We start from the raw sequence: 16,500 nt of genomic DNA on the forward strand, positions 1-16,500 counted from the left end.
CCCTGGAGTTAGAGGACTTACCCCTTTGCACCTGGGATCAGGAGACCTCATTTCCTCGAGGACACGCACACTCGGACGTTAATCTTGAGTGTGGGTTCCTTTCTGGGGTCCAGGGCTGTTGTTAGCCACCAGGAATGACAGTGCTCTCCATGCTGAGTGGAGCCATTTTTGCCAGGAAAGAGAGCCCATGGTCACGCCTTGTGCAAAGCATCCCACGCCAGGGGCTCCCATCCCTACATTCCTGTCCTGAAAGGAAGCCACTCAGAGGCAAGGTGGGTCCAACCACCTCCCATGTGTTCACTCATCACTGTGTTCCAGCATCACCCCAGTTCACAGTCCTGATGGAATTGGATGTGTCTCAGAATGTCACCCTCATGAGCTCTACCCTGCTACAGCTGCAGTTCTGCAGTGGGAGAAACTCAAAACCTCAAAACACATGCACATGAAAGAAAAGAGCAAGAGCTAGAGCCCAAACAGGCCAGGTGTGGCAAAGACAGCTGGAGTGCCTAGGTTGGGACTCAGAATTATGTCAGTGGGGTGGCATTGCTGCTGGCACCAGCATGATAACAGAGAGCCAGCCCTGCTCATTTTGGGGAGCAGTGTGTTGGCGAAGGCAGCAGAAATTGAGAGGCAGGATTGAGTTTGGCCCTAGGAGGAGGTTGGGTAAAAGGCCAGTGTGAGTTGGAGGGCTTGGGCAGATAGAGAGAGGCCAGGGCACACCCCAAAGCCTGGAGACTGCACTTGATGTCCAGGGTTGTGAAACACCACCTCCCCTCTTACTCACAACTGAGAGCAAGGGGCATTGATGAGTTCAGTTTTTGTGCGGCTGCATCCAAGGTGGCTTGGCTAGGCACCTCTGTTTCCTTGACTCAGGAGGCTGGGAGTCCAGGCTCCACTGAGGCTCGGCTGGGAGGATCGGACTCTGAGTTTATGCCTGTGTTCCTGGTAGGATCCATGTTGGCTGAGCCTCAGTGTTTTTGCAATGAGAGGATGGGTGACTGTCATGTCTTTATCACAGGACACACTTGCTAAATGGATTTGTTTGCTCTGAGGAGGAAAGAGAGAGAGGGGAGTGGTGCTGGAGACAGGGATGCAGACAGGGGTCATGGACTTGGCATAACTCAGTCTTGGAGGTGATATCCCATCACCTGTACCCACTTCAATTCCCATGAATCCAGAGGCTGAGCCCCCTTGAGGTGAGGGGTGAACCGGTTCTGGGCAGCAGGATGCTGTGGTACCTCGGAGTCTCTGTGAGACCCCAACACTAGACACACTTGGCCCTTTTGAAATCTTAGGAGAAGCCTTGGGAAGTTGTATGGCAGAGGGGAGCAGCCTCTGCATCTCAGTCCCCTCCAGCTTGCCATGGTGTAGAGAGGGAACTGCAGCCACGATGGGACGGACATTGGCCACATTCCTGTGTGGGACACAGGCCTGATTGAGTTGGGGTGCATTCTTTGTCTCTGCCCTTCTTGTGATTGTCCCATCTCTACATTTGTGCTTTAGCCACCTGTGAGTCCCATCTCTGGTTTCAGAGAGAATAGAGGGTGTTATGGGCCAATAGACACAATAAACCCTAGAGATTAGATGCTACCCTACTTTCCAGAAAAGACTGGGCACAGCATGAGTTGCACATTAATGGGACCAGGGTCCAAAAGCTGCTGAGAGGGAAGGACTAGTTGTGAATGCATTTTTGAAGGCTCCAAGCTGGAACTCTAGTGGCACCAAACAGGGCAGATTTTGGTGGGGATGTTTGGGTAGTTGTTGGCGAACACCTGCGCACCTGAGATGGGTAGGCATGGAGGAGAAATCAGCAGCCCATAGGGCTTTTGAAAGTGGTCTTATGTGAAAAGAGGCTCAGGTATGGACACAGGAAATGACATCATTGCCTTGACAATGGATCAAACAGAACATGGAACCCTGGTATCCAGGCACCCACTTAACTGACCAAGCCATCCTAGCTCATTTGGTTGGAGAAACTGGAGTGAGAAGGATGTTCTCCTGTGGTTGCAAACAATGCCGAGCCTCAGGCTCCCAGGAATCTCAGGGGGGCCAACTAGCCCTTTTGTGGATGCACTGGGTGAGGCTTCATCTTAGACGCCAGAGCCTCTGGAGATTGTCGCAGAGGAGCTCAAGAATAACAGTAAGTAGCACAGGGCAGGTGAGCCCAGCAGGCCCTCTAGTCTAATCCCTGATGAATGGCCCAGGACTCCTATTCTGACTCTGTATGTGTGTGTGTGTGTGTGTGTGTGTGTGTGTGTACTGATGGGAACTGTCCCATTGTGCTTTGACTCTAGTGTATTGGCACAAGTCATTTTTCTGTTTGTCACCATTTCCATTTTGAACCCACCATTCTTGGTCCCAACCCAGGGTGAAAAAGATGAGAACACGGAGGAACCCTTCAGGGTACAGAGCCTTGAACCTTATAGGCAGGACCAGCTTAGGAATGAGCTCCTGCCTGTCATTTGTGGGAGAAACCTACATTTCAGCAGCAACATGGGGTTAATCTCCTGGGATTTCATCCCCACCCAGCAGGTGCTGGATCTCTTGTTCCCAAGGTAAGCACCAGACCACCAAGCCCAAGTGTGTAGCCCCCTCATGCCTGGGTTCTGGGGCTGCCATGTACCTCTCAGGGACCCAAAGGTTTGTGATACCTAATGAGATAGAGGACCACACTCATAGTGGAATGTCAGCCCCGAATGGGACGAGTCCTGGAGGTGCCTGCCACAGCCTTGCAAGGGGAGTGAACTTCCCCTCTCAGGCAGAGAAACCATTCTGACTCCAGCTGATCCACAGAGGTCCGTGGAGCAGTCCCCACACACTGGGCACCACAGCTCAATGGTGTGCACTGAGCTCATTCCCAGGTGGACTCAGCAAGGCCAGGTGGTCTTTCTGGTGTGATGTTGGCTTTGTGAAGAATGTAGATCTGTGCCAGAGGCGTCTCAAAACTCGGGCCTTGGAAAAGCACTTTTGGGTTAATAAAGACATGTTAGTTTCCATAGTGGGACAGAGCATCCTAGCTGGGACATAGCTGGACAGGGGCTTTGGACATGGCAGCTCCCACACCCAGAGATATGTGGGAATCAGCAGTTTGGGCTCATTCACTGATGAACATGGAGAAAGCACCCACTGTGTGAAGACACGTTTCCAGTCACGTGTTTCATAATTCAGTGAAAAATGGGGTGCAAATGACTGCCATTGTGTCCCTTTTCATGGGGGTCAGCCTCAAACCGCAGGTGCCATGAGTACATATCCTACATGTGACTGCATCCCTGACTCCATGGGGCATAACTGCACGTTGTCCTCTTCAGTGACTATGGTGGACCCTTGGACCAACTTCAACATGGAATGGGCTTGGGGTCAAGAGGGTGGGCTCCTGTTTCTAGAGTAGGGACCTGCAAGGTGATTTGACTTGGGAAGGCTGAGGAAAGACTGCTCTCCCCAATTCAGTTTTCTGCCTGCAGTGTAAGGTGTGGGGCTTCAACAGTAGGAGGGGTAAGGCAGGGAGTTGTAGGTAGTCATGGTCCTCTGGGGAAGGCCCTGGGATAATGGATCCCCTACTCTACACCTCCCTGTCCTCCCTCAGGGCCACAGAGATGTGGTCTGCACTCATGGGAAAAGAGAGGTCCACCGCTACTCAGGGGGACTCAGTGAGAGCTCACAGAGAATGAGGTAGCATTGCAGCCCTCGCCAGGGGAGGAGGTGTCTCTTGAGCCCTGAGAAGAGTGGGCAGGAGGACAGACACTCCTGGAAGGTGCATTCCAGGTTGGAGAGCAGGTAGCCAAGAGGAAGAAGAGTGTCGGGCCTGCCCAGAGGAGGGGAGAGCTGGTCATACCATGAATCTAACGCTCCTTCGTTGAAGGTTCTTTGCCTAGTGACCTGTCCTGTCCCTGCCTGTACAGCCACTGTGTCTTTCCTGAGGTGGACTGGTGTGTTCAGAACCAGGGACGGTTCAGGAGGGTAGGGTCAGAGGTTTGCTCTGGAGGCCATGGCGAAGGCAAGGCCAGGGTTTTGCTGACTCCACACCTGCCTCCCCACAGTGCCTCACCTTCCTTCCTGGGGACCTGGGTGAACTTCCACACCGAGGCTTCCCATCAGCCTCCAGGCTCTCTGAGTCTGCAGCAGCTGCTGCCATATGTGTGGCTCCTCCTGAGTGGCTTTAACTTGGAGCACCAAGCACACCACCTGCTGGCCCCTACTGAAGATGGCATATCAAGCCAGGCAGAGCCTGAGAGCCAGGCGGACTGTGGTGAGTACCTAAGGGTATATGAGGAAAGGTCCGACTGTTGTTCCACTGCAGGGAGTCTGTATGCCTGGTGTTGGGTTGGAAATTAGGATAAGCCTTTGTCCATTCAGGAAGTGACCCCAGTCTGCAAAGAGGTCCTGTGTGGGCTAAGGTTCTGAGTTCTTCCTGGCAGAAGGGGTATTGTCTGTCTGTGGGAAGGTCAGGGCAAGGCAGTCATGTTGGCATCTTTTCTCCTCTAGCTACAAGCTCAGTTCCTGTATCGGCTCCTAAGCCAACCCCAGAGCCAGAGCCTTCTCCCAGGGAAGGGGCAGAGCCGGAGTCCAGGACATCAGGGGTCTCCACTCAGTACTCCCCACGGCCCAAATATACCAATCCGATGAGAGGCAGGTGCGTCATTCGCATCTACCTGGAAAATGAAAGGACAACACAGTATAGGAGCATCCTGGTGAGTCTTCGAGCAGGGGAGTCTCCTGGGAGCCCACAGTGGGGAAGACCGAGTCCATAGCAAACACTTTGGACTAGGCCTCTCTTCTTGAACTGGAGCTTCTGGAAGGTCAGGAAGGAGAGCAGAAAGTGAGGAAGAGAGAGGCGGGAGAGCAGCAACATGCCAGGTCTGGGTGCGAGTGGGCCTGCGTGTTTGGGGGTGTGCAGGTCAGAAGTGCAGGAGTGAGTGCTGGGTTCAGAGGAGGTCAGAGAAATATCAAGGGTACAGGCCATCCTCTACTGACCTTGGTATTGAGGAGGAGTATATTGAACCGTGGTATTGAGGAGGAGTATATTGAAGCAGAGGAGTTGGCAGTCATTTTCTTGTGTGTGGGAGGGGATATGTTGCTGGTTGAAGGGAAGGGAGCCATTGTAGAATGATTAGGGTGGGTAGGTGTGGGTCACAGACAACTGGGGGCCTTGGAGGGGCCCATTAGTGTCCTAGTTTGCATGTATGTGAATAGAGATTTAGCGGGTCTCTCTGCAGGATCTTCCTGGGTGTGGAGTATCCATCATGAGACTCTGGTGACCACCTCCAGGGGAGCCATGTTGAACCACTGCACCTGCTGGGTCCAAAACTCCTGACACCCCAGCAAGCACTGAAACTCTCGAGCCCAGCAGCTTCCATGCCTATCATTAAAGAGTCCGTGTGTGTGTTGTGCCTGGGTGTCAAGACCAAAGCACCTAGGTTTTGTGCCTTGTCCACACAAAAATGCAGCTGCATCCCAGACCAGAGCAGGGATATGGAAGTCCACTGGACCATTCCTCCCATCTGTGGGGACTAGAGTGTGCCTTTTGGTCCTTATTCCCTTGTCCCTGTAGGGCATAGCAGGTTGAAGCAAACTCTTGTACCAAGATTGGACTAGAGGCTCATAGGAAGACCCCACATGTTCACATGAAGGCCTCAGGTAGCAGGGTATCAAGATGGTGCCCTTGTGTTGAGAGCTCTCTTGTCTCTGATTGTCCTCGAGCACTGTCCTCTGGGTAGCTACTCCCAAATTCCCTCTCTGATGAGCTTTCTTCAACCCTGCTCAGGTGACCTCCCAGGACAGGACTCCAGTCGTAATCCGCAAGGCCTTAGATGTACACTTGCTCCAGCAGAAGGATCCAAAAAACTATGAGCTTCTGCATATTGTCGAGAACCATCAGAGTAAGTGGAACCATCAGAGGGTAGGGAGCAGTGAGTCACAGTGGGCTCACGATAACTGGGAGCCAAAACACAGTGTGCATTGACCCAATGCCCAGGAAGAGTATGGTGGGACTTGTGCACAAAACAAAGTGTAATGATGGGGCATAAATCTGCAGGTTCTTCATGTTCCCCAGGGGCTGTGGACCTGCCTATCGTGTTCTTTCCTTGGCCTGAGGAGGCATTGCAAAGCTATTATCCACAAAGGGCCAAGAAGAGAGGCTTCTTTGTCTTGTGTCAAAGAAGACAGACAACCACAGGGTGCCTACTTTGGCAGCCTTTCCTGACCTAGATGAGTACATGAGAAAAGCAGTTCAATGAAGAATCATTTCTGGCTTCCAATCTTTTTATTCATTGCAAACTGAGTCCACTTAGGACCAGAGGCCATTTCTAGAGAGAAGTGTGTAGTAGAATAGAACCCTTCACAGCTTGTAGACTGTTCTTGGAGAGAGAGAGGGAGGGAGGGAGGGAGGGAGAGAGAGAGAGAGAGAGAGAGAGAGAGAGAGAGAGAGAGAGAGAGAGAGAGAGAGAGAGAGAGAAGAAGGAGAAGGAGGAGGAGGAGGAGGAGGAGGAGGAGGAGGAGGAGGAGAAGGAGAAGGAGGAGTAGAAAAATGAAAATAAGTTGAAGGAGAAGACCATGAATAAGAAGTTCAAGATGACTATAAGAAGAAGCATGAGGAGAAGATGAAGAACAAGAACAAGAAGGAGAAACACAAGGTGAACAAGAAGTATAACAATACATTGATTAAAAATGTGAATGAGAATTATACTCATGAGCAGGAAATGCAGTAGTGGGGAATTCAAGAGAAATATATTGCTCTGGATGGCACAGCCCTGCTGTGGACATCCTCCACCCATGCTCAACACACCTCCAAACCATACCCCTCCAATTAGTGTAGCCCTGTATGAGTGTATGAATCCACTGGCAAGGTGGAGGCACCCACCATCAAATGCTTTTCCCCAAACCCACCTGTGATCATTGCTGCAGTGGGGAGAAAACCTTCAACACATGAGTCTTTGGTGACCAATCCAGATACAAAGTCTAGCTGTTTCTCTTTGTTGGGTCCAACGTGAACTAAGAGAGTCTGGGGTACAAGGGGCTATTTCCTTGAAAGGTGTTCCTGTACTGGACCTCCTGTGCATAGACGGTCCTCAGGGAGGAATCAGTGGGGAGTCTTTGGTGGAACAGTAGCTGGATTCGGGGGCTCTCAGGTCTGTGTGTGAGACCTGAGCTGGCAGAGGCTCTCAGTTGTGGGGGATGTTGGGTAGTGTATTTTTTGAGTGTCACCTACCACGCCTCTGCCCCTGCCTCTCCAGAGCTGAGGGTCCCTGCTGATGCGAAAGTATATTACGGCCTGATTGGAGGAGTGCATTATAACTTTCTTCTTCGGGAAACAGATGCCAGCAAGTCGTTGAAGGTCAAGCCAAAGGAGGTAAACAGTCACCTTCTTCACTCTTTACTCCTGGTGCCACTCCACATCCTCCAAGGGGACAAGAACCTCAGGTTCTGGATGGATGTTGTAGAATGCCCACAGAGCCAACTGCCAGGCTGTGTGGGGTGCAGGTGCTGGGCTTTGCTGATGTTGTCATCCCCCACAGTTCTTGGAGCCTTCTGTGGCAGTGGCATCCAGGACCCCAGCAGCTGTGAGCAGCAGCTCTGCAGTGGCTGCAGGATCATTGCCCCAGGCCACCCAAAGCAATGAGTGCTGCATGAGAAAAGTCACCAGTAGCAGCTCCTCACTGCTTCACTCCAGCGAGCAGGTGGAAGACAACCGCTTTATTTATATCCTCCTAGAGGGACAGAGCGAGAGAGAGTCAAAGCGCATCCTGGTAAGCCCGACAGTAGGGCTGCCTCCTGGGTGTCCACACAGTGGAAGGCAGGAGACACAGCCAACCCCGGGGCTGTGGTGGGAAATAAAGAAGAGAGAGGTCCATCTTAAGGGCTTGACCTGAGGAGGGAGAGCATCAGCATGCCCAGCTCCAGTGGTGAGTGGGTGTTGTAGTGTGGGTTTTGCAGGCCAGAAGTGCAGACGGAAGTTCTGTGGACAGATGAAGTCAGAGATATGTCCAGGGTGCAGGCTGCAGTGCCTAGAACTTGGTATTCTCAATGAGTGAGGTTGGAGCAGAGGAGGTGGCAGTGACTTGTCACATGTGTAGGAGGGGATGTGTTCCTTGTAGCAGGGAAGAGAACCTCCTTAGCATGACTAGGTGTGGGAATTTGGGGTCGGGATCACCTGGGGGGTCATGCCAAAGCTTCGGAATGTTAGCCTTTGCATGTATGTAAATGCGGAGCTAAAGGGGTTCTTGGCAGAATTTCTATGGATGTGCAGTAGACACGCTAATGCTGCAGGTGTCCAGCTGCAGAGAAGACACCTTCAGTGACTGCCAGTGCTGAGTCAAGTACATCATTACAACCAGACCCCCACCGAGCTTCCAGAGGCCAGGGCCTCTCAAGGCTATCATGAAGCACTCAAGTACACACTCTTGTATCTGAGTCTGTTTTGTGTAGTGGCAGTCAGGACCAAAATTTTCAGTGCGTCTGCCTCTTCCACGCACAAAGGCAGCCTGCACCCCAGAGCACACTTGGTGCACAGATCCCTGGCCCATTGCTCTCGTCTCAGTGAGATGAGAGTATGTCTGTGCATAGGCAGTTTGGTCCTTTGACCTGAGTGGAATGTGGCTCCCCAGGGGGAGGGGAGATGGCAGGTACAGGCAGATATTTGTACCAAGATTGTTCTAGTAGCACGTTGCAAGAACCCAGGGGTTATATGGAGGCTACACTCGGGTAGCAGGATAACAAGATTGTGCCCTTGTATATGTAGCTGAGATTTCTCCTGAATGTTTGACCACAGTCTTCTGGGTAGCTCCTCTAAAAGCCATTCTCTGATGACATTTATTCCACCCTGATCCAGGTGACCAGTGTGGATACAGTGAAGAGCCTCATCCGCAGGGCCTTGGACCAAAATTTGTTGCAGCATGAGGATGTGGACAACTTTGAGCTGCTGAGAATGATTCCTCTGCATGAGAGTAAGTAGGACAATCAGACAGTGGGGAGACATGATCCACAGTGGGCTCAGGATAACTCACAGCCAAGAGAAAGTGGGCCTTGGCCACAAAATACCAAAGTGTGGTGGGCCTGGTGCAGGAGACCAAGTGCAGTGATGGGCGTGTCCAATGTGGAGGTGCTCAATGAGGCCCAAGGGGGCTGCTGAACCTCCCTAAATGTGTTCTCCCCTGGACCTGGTCTGGCAATGTGAAGCTAATATCCATGAGGGCAAGGCAGAGAGAGGCTCAATCCATCATCAGTTTGGTTTATGGCTCACTGATAAGGATGCCTTCAAATGAAGAGGAGGAGAACATGGGTCCTGATTGGATCAGCATTGCTATGGACGGAAGCAGCACAGGTCCCAATCCATGGCCAGGATATGAGAAGTCCTGCCTACTCACAGGAATGTCAGGATTGCAGCAACTGGGAACAGGACTCAGTGAAGAGGAAGTCAAGGCTAGGGGACAGCCTGTTTGGGTTCTTTTGGGAACAATTCCACGTTCTCTGTGCTTGGGTGCCCATCTCCTGGAGATATCAGAATGGCCAGGTTATTATTCCTTCCAGCAACAAAGAAGGGCTCTGAAGAACAGAGGCCACAATGCTGAGCTGTCCACAATGCCAGTGCTCTTTCCTTTCTTGTGAGCCAAACACTCCTAGCCTTCACCATCCCAGCCTGTCCACAATAGAACCCACCATCTGTAGGGCACGTAAGTGAGTTTTCCAATTTTCCCACACCACCTCATTTGGGTTGGCTCTGTCTCACACATGAGGAAGACTGAGGTGCAAGGAGCTGGGCAAGGGGCAGTGTCTGCGAATCTCAGGGACTTGGGAGGCAGTGCAGGGGGATGGGGATTTCCAAACAACCTCAGAAACTTAGGGAGACCCTGTACCCAAGTAAAAAGGCCTGGGAATGGTCTCAGTGCTTAATTGCCTCTGGTTTTATCCCTAGTACAAAAATAAGCCAGTCAATAAGGAATTACCAAACTGAGAATCTACGAAGATGATTTCAGAAACAGACTTTCAACCCAAGCATCAGTTGAGAGCAGGCTCCAGACCAGGGGAGGTTTGTGTGTAACAGACGTCAAAAGGGAGGACTACGGGGGGCCTGGAACCCACTAGGTGTGATGGCATCTATGCCTTATGGCAGGAGGGTGGCAGTGATGCTGGCCCTCTCCTAGATTTTGGAAACCTTGTTTTCATTGGGGAAACTTTATGGAGGTGGAATCTATTTTAGCAATCCTGGTCCAGATGAGGTGCGGACTTCCACAGGTAGAAGCCTATCCAGAATACGATGTCTGTTAGGAAGTCTTTCCTGACTGTGACAATGACAAAGAAAGGAAGTCACTTGTCTTTGGTCTTGGTTTCACTCCTGGCCATTGATTGAGAACTGATTTCATCTTGGACTACTGAACAGAGGCTGCATCTGGGCAGAAGAGTGTGATAGATTTGAACTCCTCAGGATGCCCCACCATTGCCAGAGATATAAGGAGAAGGAGGAGGAGAAAGAGGACACAACTGAGTGGGGAGAGGATCACACGATGAAGAGCAGGAGGAAGAAGAAGAAAAAGAAGGAAGTGAACAGAAGGAAGGGTGGAGGGAGATACACAAGAAGAAGAACAAGAAGGAACCATGTAAGAACAAGAAAAAGACCCAGAAAGAACTACAAGAAGATGCAGGACAGAAAGAAGAGCCAGAAGTAGAACAAAAACCAGAATAAAAGTACCAAGCAGACAGCTCCTGATGAGAAACAAGGGGAAGGAGAGCGATCCTAGAAAACAATAGAGTTCTCCAGGGCACCACCCTGCTCAAGTCCTCCCATGTCCATGCCCAACACACCTCTGATGGATACCACCTCCCCTCCACGTAGTCATCCATGAGTGGATTCATCCAGGGCAAGGGGATGAATTCGCCCACCATCCAACGCTTCCCTGAATGCCCATGTGTGAGCATGGCTGCCCTGGGGAGAAAGGCCTAAGCACAGGAGCCTTTGCCAATCCTGATGCAGAGCCTAGCAGTGTCCCTTTGGCAGATCCAACCTGCACTGAGAAGTTCTGGGCCCAAGGTGCTGTTTCCATTGCCTGGTGCTCTTTTGGTTTAGAATCCTGTACATCATCTTCTCCAGGGAAGAATCACTGAGGGAGTCTTTGGTGGCACTGTAGCTGGATAGGAGGGCTCTCAATTCTGGTGCAGGCTCGCCCTGGCGGAGAATCTCAGGGGTTGTGTGTGTTTTGTGGTAAAATCCTTGAGTGCCATCTAACAATTCTCTCCACTTTGCTCTGCAGAAATCAAGGCCCCTGACCACTCACCCATGTATCAGTCTAGGACCCCGCGGATAAAATATTTCATCGTGAGGAAACGCCGCGAGGTCAAGAGAAAGGAGGTAAACACCTACCTTATTCAAGCTGTACTTGTGTTGCCATTCCACTCCCACCTGGGGAAATAAGAAGCCTCAGCACCTGGACATATGTGCTAGAAGCCCATAGAGCCAACTGACAGGCTGGGGTGGCTTTCTGTTTCTGGGTTTGCTGATGTTCCATCCCCCACAGTTCTCAGAATCAACCTGCAAGTCCTCCAGGCCGCATTCCCACAAGCAGGTGGGAGACACCTGCTTAATTCGTGTCCACTTAGAAATACAAAGTCCAAAGTCGGCCAAGAAGGTCCTGGTAAGCCTGGGAGCAGGGGTGTCCCCTGGTGCTTACACCTGGGTGGGGAGCAGACACTGGTCCAATACCATGGACTACTCATGCCCTCTTGAATTTGGAGCTTCTGGATGATCAGGAGGATAGATGGGAATCAAGAAGGGAGAGGTCAGTGTGAAGGGCTGGAGCTGAGATGAGGGAGAGCAGAAGCTTGTCCACCACCATGTCTGAGGGAGTCTGTGTGTCAGGTGGCAGCATGCAGTCCAGAAGGGCAGAGGCAGGTATAGGTGACAGATGAGAACAGGCCAGGACCTAGATTGCAGGTTCCACTCTATGGGATGCTGACGTCTATGGAGGAGGACAGCAGTGTGAGGTTCTGCATGTTCCTTGAACAAGGAGCTGAGAGGGTCTCTCTGCAGAGTCAGTATGGATGTGGAACAAGCACACTAAATGTCCAGGTAACCCAATGACCACCCTTGCTGGATGAGGTGCCCTCCTACACCCCAGCCAGCACTGAGCCTCTGGAGGCCAGGAGCTCTCGTGGCTATGTTTCAGCACTCCTGTGTGTGGTCATGTTCCTGGGTCTGATTTGGGCCCTGGCAATCCAGACCAAAGCCTGTAGGTTTTGTGCCTAGGCCATTCCCAATGCCGCCTGCATCCTCGGGCTGACCTGGGATCTTGGAGGCTATTGTCCAATTCCTCTCAACTTGTGGGATGAGATTGCATCTGTATGCAGGTAGTGGGGTCCTTTCACTTGGAGAGAAGTGCAGCTGCACAAAGAGCAATGGCAGGTCCAGGAAGTTATGTACAAGGATTGGGCTAGTAGCCTATGGGAAGAGCCCACGCGATGAGGAGGAGGTCAGCCTCAGGTAGTAGGGTCATGGATGTTGCCCTTGTATTTAGAGTGGAGGTGCCTCCAGAATGCCCCTGCCCACTGTCCTTGAGTAGTCACTTCAAGGCCCATTTCCTGAAGGCCTGTCTCCCATGCTGCTCCAGGTGACCTGCCAAGATCGGGCTCCTGTCGTCATCCGCAGGGCCCTCGACCGACACTTGCTTACTCAGGAGAAGCCGGAGGATTATGAGCTGGGCCAAATCATCTCTCACCGTCAGAGTAAGTGGGACAATCAGATGACAGAGAGCAAGGGTCAGGATGTGGACTCAGGTCAACTCTTAGCACCAAAGTGTAGTCTCTGACCCCCAAGAACACTCCAATAGGTGTGTTGGGTTCGTGCACAAAGCCAACTGCACTTCTGCTGGTGGAAGGTCTCGAGGTCCAATGGTATACCCCAGTGGATATTGTGGCTCCCCACCAGGTGCCTCCCCTGTACATGAACAGGCATCCAAAGCTGACATCTTTGAGGAGTGAGGAGGAAAGCCTCTTTCCAGGAGCAGTATGCTTTCATGGTCTGGGATAGGAGTGGTTTCAGAGGAACATGGAATGCATGGGCTAAAGAGGGAACTGGCATTTTGTGGACTGAAGCAGTAGGATTGAAAGCCTTCTGTGTGACGAGAAAACCTCTGCCTTGGCAGAGCATTGCCAGGATTCTAGCAAGCAGTAACAGGATGAAATTGGGAAGAAAACACAGCCTGGGAGACAGCTTGAATCATCTGTCTTTGCATAAATTCCATGGTCTTCTGTACCTGAGTTCACTTGCCAAGGAGTGATCCCAATAGCCAGGTTATGATCCCTAACTAGAGTCAGATGAGGGCTTCCTGAGCACGTAGCCACAAAGCTCATCTGATAATAATGCCAGCACTTTTTCGTTGGTTGGTTGGTTGGTTTTTGTGAGCCAAACACCACAGCAGCCATTATCCCAGCCTATGTATGCTGAAGACCACCATCCCTATGAGTTCTAGAATCACTTGTCTCCTATCTTAACCTACTGTTAGGTTAGTAGAATCAATGGAAGAGGAAGTCTGTCTGGGGCCTTGGTAGCCTTAGAAATTCATAGCAGAGATCTTGACATCCAACCCAGAAGGGATGGAGAACAGGCTCTAGGTTAGAGGAGGGTGACAGGAAACACGTGTTCAGAGGAAGGAGAAGTGGGCTGTTGTATTCTCCCACTTGGGGTCATGGCACCACTGGACCATACACCATGTTGGAGGGAAGCATTCCCTTTGCTGGCCTTTGGAACCATTGTTCTCAATAGAGCAGCATTTGGAATGTGGCTTCCATTCTCAGAAGCCTGGTTCACATGGAGGTGGGCTCCACCAATGCAGAAGCATGGCTCTAATGTGGTATTTGTGCTGGTCAGCCTGTCCTCACTGTGGCCATACTTGAGGAATCCTAGGCCTTTTCTCTGGCTTTCACAACTTTCTCTTTGGTTGTGTACTGAGGCTGTCTATAAAGCTCTAGTGTGTGGCAGTGGAGAGCTTCTCAGCCCTTGCCACAAAGGCATAGACTGGGAGAGAGAGAACAAGGCTGGGAGAGAGGGAGAGAGAGAAAGATGGAGAAGGAGGACCTCTACTTGGAGAATGAGGATTCAGTGGATCCTACAGGAACAAGGTATTATTGCCCAGGGCACACCCCTGTTTAGGTCTTCCTCCAACCACGCTCAACCTTTCTTCCAGTCCCTCCCACCTCCCAGTAGTGTATTCATCTTGAATGAGAATTTTATGTTGACACCAGAGCACTCACCATCCAATGCTTCCCTCCAAACCCACTCATGAAGATGGCTCATGTGGGGACTGAATCTTCGGCACAGGAGCCTTTTGTGGGAGATTTCAGATGCAAACCCTAGTGGTGTACTTTGGCAGATGTAAGAGGACCTGGGATGTTCTGGAGTCCAAAGCTTTTGGTAGGAACCGACATTAGGTCTGTGGAAGTGCTCTGCCTAGTTCTTCCTCAGGGAGGACTGTGGAGGCTGTCTTGTTGGTATTGGTGCTGAATTGGAGAGCTCTCAGGTGTGTGGCTCTGGCCTTTTCTGGCACAGGCTCTCAGATGTTGGGGTGTCCCAGAGAGCACCTCCTGAGCCACCTTATTTTGTATACCCCTCTCTTTCCAGAGCTGAGGATTCCAGCGCAGGCCAACGTATTTTACGCAAAGAACCCTCACAGAAAACCCATCTTCGTGCTGAGGAAAAGGAGCCACCCCCAAAATAATGATGAGTGGATCCAGCCTCAACCTCCCTCTCATCCTACAAAGAAGGCTCCAGCCCTCCTGAGGATGCTTGCAAAACCATTCTGCTGCTGTGTGCCTGGGCAGGGCTGAGGCAGCCCAGGAATATTTACATTGATAATTATTTTCTTCAAAGTTTGTATCTATAGTTTGCCATTGTCCTTGACCTTGTTTAGTAACACAGTTGTTACTCTATCCTGTATTTGTTGTTTCCATTAATATATTATTATTTTAAAATATATATGTTTTTGTTTCCTGATCTACTGTGATGATTTGAGTATACTAAATGTAGCAGTGATTCCTAAAGGACACATCCAAACCAACAGGAAGGAATGTTTCCTTGTATTAGCAAGAAGTTTGGTTTTTAGGAGTTTGGCAGATGGCATTATCTGAGTCAGTTTTCCAATGGGGGCAATGAAGTATCGGCTATCTTGGTACAAATACAAACAAAGACACACTAGAGCGCACCACACACACACACACACACACACACACACACCTAGAGCACACACACTGACTGAGCGATAGATACACAGATGGAGTTGGTCTCTTCTGAAATACTTTGGAGATGTGGTTCTGATTTCTCCCATTTTGGAGTATTTTCCATTGATAAGGTGTCTTGCAAATGAATCCCATGTCTGAAGAAGACATGCATGTGTACTTCACATGCCACTTTCTACATAACCAGAAGGTCATGTCATGTAATATTTTTCATGCAGCTGTGTTTTCACTGTGTACCATCCCATGAGGTCAGCTGTGGAATTTTCCACTGGTAGCATCACAAAGGAGATCCACTCTTTGGATTTGGGGATATTTCTGATTTTCTTGATTCAGATTGGAAATATATATATATACATACATATATATATATATATATGGTTTTTGATGAAAATTCTGCATTTGATGATAATGAATGCCATGCATCTAGGAATCTGTAGACTGCAGACAATGAATGGATGCCTACTGTTGTCTGGACTGGTCTGCAAAGTCCTGTAGCATCTGAGCATGTGTGAGGGCTGTACAGGTCTTGCCAAAAGTCCAGGTCTGATGATCCTGCACAAAGCTGAGCTAGTGGTCTCCAAAACAGCATAAGGGCCAAGGAGAAACACAGTTCCACACAGAAGTTGGGAAGCTACCTTATGAAGGTAATCATATGTATGGGATCCTCTTGCTAGGTCCCTTTTTCCATTGGGCCAGAACTGTTTTCTGAATGTGCTTGCTGAGAAGAGCTTGGAATTTTCTATCTGAAGCAGTTTATGCAAGCTGCTTCCACTTGCAGGAACAAAGTGTGTTCTCATTGACCACTTTGGGCTTTCCCTGGTTCAACTAGAGTGTGTCAGAAGCACTTGTAATGATTGGCATTCACGGTTTCACATTGAAGCCTCTGTGCCATCTGTCAACCATTGATGGCTGCAAGTGGGGAATGGAAGCCATTTGCTGCAAGCAGTTTCAACTTGCAAGACTAACTTTGTTGTAAGTAGGCACATGGTGTTTTCTTCTGTGTGAGCTAGAAGAAAGCAAAACTGCTTCTTACAGGTGACAGGCATGCTTTCACATTGAAGCCTCTGTGCCATTGATCAAAAACAGTTCACTCATTTGGGTACCTGCACTTCAAGTGTATATTGTAAACAAATGTGATAAGTGGATGTCAGTGAGACTTTGGAGAACTGATCTTCTCAGCTGGTCCTCTTTCCTCCTGCAAGTTGGTGATCTCTTTCTGGTGCACTTTGTGTTTCATGCCTGAACTGTGCTCTGAATGTGCTTGATGAGAACAGCTTAGAAGTG

General features: G+C 50.4%; 1 protein-coding gene across 5 annotated transcripts; it reads left to right on the top strand.

The window, feature by feature from the left end:
* Window positions 1-1,968: 1,968 nt before the first annotated feature.
* LOC144369048 (uncharacterized) lies at window positions 1,969-14,974 on the top strand. 5 transcript variants are annotated; one of them, XM_078028118.1, is made up of 11 exons: window positions 1,976-2,555; window positions 4,038-4,246; window positions 4,483-4,688; window positions 5,762-5,876; window positions 7,230-7,345; window positions 7,512-7,742; window positions 8,825-8,939; window positions 11,241-11,338; window positions 11,505-11,621; window positions 12,594-12,708; window positions 14,603-14,974. In XM_078028118.1, exons 1-11 carry the CDS (start codon window positions 2,263-2,265, stop codon window positions 14,806-14,808), a joined length of 1,821 nt encoding a protein of 606 aa, XP_077884244.1. In that variant the 5' UTR covers window positions 1,976-2,262; the 3' UTR covers window positions 14,809-14,974. The 5 variants fall into 5 exon arrangements, with proteins under 5 accessions (XP_077884245.1, XP_077884247.1, XP_077884244.1 ...); XM_078028119.1 differs by lacking the exon at window positions 11,505-11,621 and having other exon boundaries at window positions 1,969-2,555; XM_078028120.1 differs by lacking the exon at window positions 7,512-7,742 and having other exon boundaries at window positions 1,979-2,555.
* Window positions 14,975-16,500: the final 1,526 nt, after the last annotated feature.

The sequence above is a fragment of the Ictidomys tridecemlineatus genome, chromosome 12 (assembly GCF_052094955.1).
Source record: "Ictidomys tridecemlineatus isolate mIctTri1 chromosome 12, mIctTri1.hap1, whole genome shotgun sequence".
NCBI classification, from domain to species: domain Eukaryota; kingdom Metazoa; phylum Chordata; class Mammalia; order Rodentia; family Sciuridae; genus Ictidomys; species Ictidomys tridecemlineatus.

Bases quoted from the DNA above. Each gene is read 5' to 3' on its own strand.
- LOC144369048 (XM_078028118.1), top strand. From the start codon at position 2,263: ATGGGAACTGTCCCATTGTGCTTTGACTCTAGTGTATTGGCACAAGTC. The intron at 4,247-4,482 runs GTGAGTACCTAA...TTTCTCCTCTAG, and splicing joins TGAGAGCCAGGCGGACTGTG to CTACAAGCTCAGTTCCTGTA. The intron at 12,709-14,602 runs GTAAGTGGGACA...CTCTCTTTCCAG, and splicing joins AATCATCTCTCACCGTCAGA to AGCTGAGGATTCCAGCGCAG.